Source organism: Sinocyclocheilus grahami, unplaced genomic scaffold (genome assembly GCF_001515645.1).
Source record: "Sinocyclocheilus grahami isolate Dianchi unplaced genomic scaffold, SAMN03320097.WGS_v1.1 scaffold652.1, whole genome shotgun sequence".
In the NCBI taxonomy this organism is placed as follows: Eukaryota; Metazoa; Chordata; class Actinopteri; order Cypriniformes; family Cyprinidae; genus Sinocyclocheilus; species Sinocyclocheilus grahami.
Genome location: NW_015505831.1, coordinates 601,500 through 607,599, shown reverse-complemented (window position 1 = coordinate 607,599; position 6,100 = coordinate 601,500). Strand labels below are relative to the sequence as shown.

At 33.7% G+C, this 6,100-nt stretch overlaps 1 protein-coding gene across 1 annotated transcript in view; it reads right to left on the bottom strand.

Annotated features, from left to right (window-relative positions):
- The window catches only part of ttc21b (tetratricopeptide repeat domain 21B), a 29,820-nt gene that overhangs the window by 4,230 nt on the left and 19,490 nt on the right, over window positions 1-6,100 (bottom strand). The window contains 7 exon segments of the mRNA XM_016242266.1: window positions 563-758; window positions 861-1,022; window positions 2,389-2,539; window positions 2,687-2,768; window positions 3,046-3,301; window positions 4,637-4,772; window positions 5,272-5,410. Of these exon segments, the coding sequence (XP_016097752.1) occupies window positions 563-758; window positions 861-1,022; window positions 2,389-2,539; window positions 2,687-2,768; window positions 3,046-3,301; window positions 4,637-4,772; window positions 5,272-5,410 (1,122 nt within the window).

The following is a 6,100-nucleotide window of genomic DNA, read 5'->3' as shown; positions in this document are numbered from 1 at the left end:
CTCTCTGAACTGCAAATAATATCTTATTTACGTGTCTACGTGTGGTGTTTAGCACTGAGTGAATTCTGACTGTCACACTGCTTGAGAGGTGGCAGCCCAATCTATTTATATCTTTATAAATATCTTAATATATTATTATATCCTATAATAACCATTTGCATGCACGAGCATTATCACACGAGCTTCGCTCCTCCCGACCACAGACACAGGTTTACAAGCCACTTTTTCCAGCATTTTTCAATCAATTTCTTGACTTTCCCCCACTTATGAACAACACATTTTCGTGCACGATAAAAGCTTCTTGTGGTTTCTTGGTTTGGCCAATTTAAGCATCCATAAACAACGCAAAACACTGGCATTTTGAGTTTCTGCTAGTGATTTCTATGGAGAAAAATCACTTCCTGCCCTCCAGCTGCACTGCGCGCGTCATCAGTGACGTCATGTGCAAACAACCTAACCTATCTAAATTTGTCTTGAAGGAGTGATTCAGGCATATACAAAAGCGGTGTGCATGTGTAGGTGTGTGTGTATTTAACATATCCATCATGTGATGTCCACACACCTCACTGTTTGCGATCTCAATGAACACGTTGAGAGCTCTTTCCACATTGGCTTTCTGTTTGGTGGCCAGATAGCAGTAGTTCTCCAGGATGCGCAGCTGTACGTGTCCCGCTGGGGTTTGTGGCTTCAGCTCCTTTAAGAGCTTCTCCGCTGTTCTCACGGCCAGCTGCTCCGACTCCTGCTTCTCTGTAGAGTTTCTGAACACAAACAAATGAAATGCATCATTTGTGAAAGTGCATGTGTGCAATACAGCATATACAGAATAAAGGACACTAATGGGATCCATCTTGAGGACACACCCCACGTCTCCATCCAGGTTCTCAAACACCTCTCCTCCTATGGTCTCATTGTCAGGGTTGAGACAAATCTCAATCATGTTGTACACTGCGTTCTGGCCCCAGTCGTTGTCCTTCCTGGCTTTGTTAAAGTGACGTAACCCATCGTTAGGTTCACCAGTGTACCTTTGAGAAGCAGATCAACATTCATGTCCTTATTGCATTCAATTCAGCAATCAAAAGCTAAGACTGATGTCATACATTTATCATATGCATATGACTAATCACAATCAAGTATTCCAGAGAAATAATTTGCAAACGATGTTGTCAGTAATACTGTGACATTTTTTACAATTTTACAAAATAACTGTTTTCTATATGAATACATTTCAAAATGCTAAAATGTTCCACGATTCTTCAGAAATCATTCTAATATGCTGATTTGCTGCTCAAAACATTCATTATTATTATCAAAAAAGTTGTGCTGCTTATTATTTTTGTGGAAATCACGATAATTTGAACAATTGATTTTTAATTTTAGTTTTTAAAGGATAAAGGATTCTTTGTTACATGGAAAGTCCAAAAGAACAGCATTTATTTGAAATATAAAATGTTTTGCAACATTATAAATGTCTTTACTGTCACTTTTGAATTATTTAATGCATATATCTGAATAAAATAATTAATCAATTTCCCATTTTGAACAGCTTGAAACATATATATATAATATATATATTAATGCTATCAAATGATTAATCGCGATTAATGCAAAAAATGCATGCAAAATAAAAGTTTTTGTTTACATAATGTGTGTGTGTACATTTATAATGTATATATAAATACACATGCATGTATAGGCTATATTTTGAAAATATTTACATGTATATATTTATATAATGTATATTATATATAAATATATTTAATATATAAACATAACATATTCGTCTTAAATATATACGTGCATGTGTGTGCATTTATATATACATAATAAATATACACAGTACACACACATATATTATGTAAACAAACTTATTTTGCATGTGATTAATCGTGATTAATCGTTTGACAGCTCTAATATATATAATATATATATATATATATATATATATATATAGTATGCTGTGAATATATAATAACTGATACATTTTTTGTAACAATGTAAAGGTCTTTATGGTCACTATTGAAGAATTTATGTAACTTCTTTAAAAAATATATTATTTTCTTTAAAAATGAATATATTACTGACCCCTTTGACATAAAATATTTACTAACCCCTGAAATTTTAAGTTAATATTTCAATACTTTTCGCATGTTCATGGTTTTCTGAAGTCAGTTAATGGTCACATGACACAAAGGTATGCAAATAAAATGTAACTCGTTTATGAAGTGTATTATTTTGACTGTAAAATTAAAATTAATTCATAATGAAAAAAAACAAATTATATGATTTAGTATATTAGCTTTCATAAACTAATGAACCCCGCGGGGGTTCACAAAACCTTATATTACCATCATAAAGCATAACCCTCTATTTCATGTTTTATAGTCATACCACAGGTAGAGCCCTTTGCAGTAGTTGTATCCAGGCTCAAACTTGGCCCTCGACGAGTGTTTCTCTGCCATCTCGAGGAATCTTGGAACCTCCTCCAGTTTGCCGGCTCTGCGCAGCAGATCAATGAGGCGGGACAGCGTCGGGTAGTTGTCTAGGGGAAGAGATTAAATGAGTTAATTACAGCTTCCTGGTTTCTTAGGTTTCCCCTGCGTTACAGACGAGTATCTGGAAGGAAAGCTGAGGGGGCTGCTGCAACAACGGTGTAATCATTTGAAAGGTCAGGAGATGAACGACACACCTGGTTTCCTTTCCAAGAGCTGCTGGAAGTGAAATACAGCCTGTTCATAGTCCTGCTTCCTGAACATAAGATCTGCCATCATCTAACAAACACAGAGAAGAGAAGTTCACCACATATCTGCCTAGTAAAGCTATAAGAAAAGGAAAAAAACAAAAGAGCTGTGGGAGAATATGCAAGTTTTAGTGTAGAAAATATCTTAACTGAATTTTAAAAAAATTAAACTTTTTGGAAAAAGTTTGACTTGAACGTTTATATGCTACTGTTTCAATCAATTTCTATGGAGAAAATAAATGAGAAAATGAAAGGATTGGTCCATTGGTATGAGGTTATGAGAGAGGAGCATCTTTAAGGAAACTGACCAGTGTAGCCGACTCGTTGACCGGATCGTTCTTCAGAATGGCACTGCACTGCTGCTGACAGGCCTCGACATCATCCAGAGTAAGATACAGCTGAGCCAGTTCCAACATCACCTGCTCAAACACACAGACACACACATTTACTTGCACAGCTGTTCACAGGGGACCCTGAAACGTCTGCTGCTTTTGAAAAGAATCATTATATTCTGTCAAAAAGTTTCACAATTTTAATTGCATGCATTTTTTATTTAAATGCATTCTAATACATACATAAAAAAAAAAAAAAAAATTATTAACTTGCACATAAAAAAAAGAACAACCAAAAAAAACATTTATTAATTTGGCACATGCTTTTAAGTAACTTTGGATTAAAGTATCTGCTAAATGCATTAATGTAAATGTTCTGTACTTGAATGCTTATAATTAGCTTTGTTGACAAATGTAAACTGTGCTTAAGTGTGAATTAACAAAATAATAATAATAAATTCTGTCAGCATTTTCTCACCCTCTAAAATATGTTTAGTTATATACTTTGTATACTACATGAAATATAAATTAGTAAATGTAGGAGGTTATGAATGTAAATTGGTGCTGTGTGGGTTTGAGGTGAGCTTTTGGATGCTTTCAGAGTAGTATTTTTTTAGCATTATTAATACGAAAATACGATTAATTGATATTTTGAATTAGCTTTTATTTTTATATTTTACGTTTCCATTTTATTTTTAGCTTCCATTTCAGTAATTATTCATTTTTCGGTTTTGTTTTGAATTCTAGTTTCTAATTAGCTTCCATATATTTATATTTTTAATATTTATTTTATTTTTATATTTAGTTTATTTAGTAGAATAAATAAATCTCCATAAAATATTACATTTTCAATATTAATATAATAATATAATATAATATATAATGATTTTCTTAAATATTTTCATGACACTTAACATATTTTTCCTCCCAGTTCTCATTACCATAAAACTAACTAACTCAATCAATCAAGACTAAAATAAAAATTGGTACACAAAAAAATGAAAATAAATCTGTTATTAATTTTAGTACTTAAACTTATCATTTATTTCAGTTACTTGCAAAGACTACATTTCTAAAAGTTTTTAAATTGAAGTTTTTCATCTACTATTAAAAGTTTATTTTAGCTTTATTTTAAAGTGCCCCTATTATGGATTTTTGAAAATGACCTTTCGTGCAGTGTGTAACAGAGCTCTAAGTGAATGAAAACACCCTGCAAAGTTTTAAATCTGAAAGTGCACCGTGTATAAAGTTATTGTCTCTCAAAAGAAAGAGTCGACTCTGAATCATTGAAACGAGTAACTTTTATTATGAAATGGAAATTAAATCGACCAATCACCGCAGATTAGCGTCACACAAAGGAGGGGTTTTGGAAAATGAATCGTTGAGCAAGTAAGGTAAAAATAAATGCATATTATAAGACAATGAAAGTGTTTTTTGACCTTGCATGCATGCCAACCTGTTGTTGGGAACTCCTGAAACCAAAATATGAACCTTTCATTAGCCATAATAGGGGCACTTTAATTACTAAAACTAATTTTTAAATAGTTTTAGCTAACAATAACAACACCGTTTCAGAGAGAAAGACACTCAACTCACTCTCTGTAAGGACAGTAGCGCTTCATCATTTTTATTGACTTTGCTCTGGACTTTGGCGAGAAGCACAAGATAGCGACAATCCTCAGTAAGAAGCGGCAGTTCATTCACTGAAAAATAAAGAAAAAATTATGCAACTCGTCGCACTTGAAGAAAAGCAACTGCACTGTGTATTACACCATTTTTTTAAATTACATTAAGCTGAACCAGCTTCTAAACATTAATCAAAAGTGCACACCCATGTTCTCCCACGACACACCCAAAGGACTTTTCTGACAGTCCTGATTTAACTTGTCAGTCATGTGACATGTTGTCGAATACACACCCTGAAACATATAATTCAGCATTTCTAAGGTATAGTAAATATAGTGTAAAATACAAGTGAAAATACCCAGCAGACATGCAGTATTCCTATTTATTGCTTAAACACACATTTTATCCCTTATCATACTTAAAAACATCACGGACAAAATCTAAACAAGCTCAAATCTCCACTAATTTTTTTTTTGAAACAGCACTTTAAGTTCAATTTGAATGAAGCACTAATAAAAAAAATCTAATTTTAGGGGTGACTGAAGCAAGATGTCCCCATTTCACAATGTTTCTCACCAGGATCATGTGTGAGAGCCTCTTGCAGGACTTTTTCACAGCGTTCGTACTGTCTGAGCTTCATGAGCAGGTCAGCCAAGTCATAACGCAGAAAATTCTGCTGCCCGCTCTTCAGCGCCGCCTCGTAATAGTTAATTGCCTGGGAAAAGTTATATAGAGAAACTGCATTCAGGAAAATGCTCCTAACAAGGAAACTAAGTTTACTCTTACTGACAATCCCCACTGAATAAGGTCAAGGTCAAGGTCAAGGTCAAAGTTTATTTATATAGCACCTTAAAACAACACAAATGTTGACCAAAGTGCTTCACAAGCAAAACAAAACACACATAGAAAACAAACGTAACAAATAAACAATCCATTAACTCAAAATTGTATAAATGTAAAAAGCAGTCACAATCTGGTACATCACAAAAACTGCAACCCCTAGCATTTAAGAGGTACATACAAATGAACCTAATTATGAGTAAGCCTGTGAAAAAAAGATAGGTTTTAATTGATGCTTTGAAAACGCTTAATGTAGGAGAAGCTCTAATCGTTAAGGGTAGTGTGTTCCAAAGTTTAGGAGCATAGACTGAAAAAGACCTGTCTCCCTTGGTTTTCAAACGAGATTTCGAGACATTCAGAAACAACTGGACTGAAGATCTGAGTGATCTCTGAGGAGAATAAAAACTTAAAAAGTTCTGATATATAAATGGGGGCAAGTCCATGCAGTGCTTTGAACACGTAAGTTAAAACCTTAAAATCAATTCTTTGTCTCACAGGTAGCCAATGGAGAGAGGCTTGAACAGGTGAAATATGTTCCCTCTTTTTTGTCCCAGTCAGGAAACGT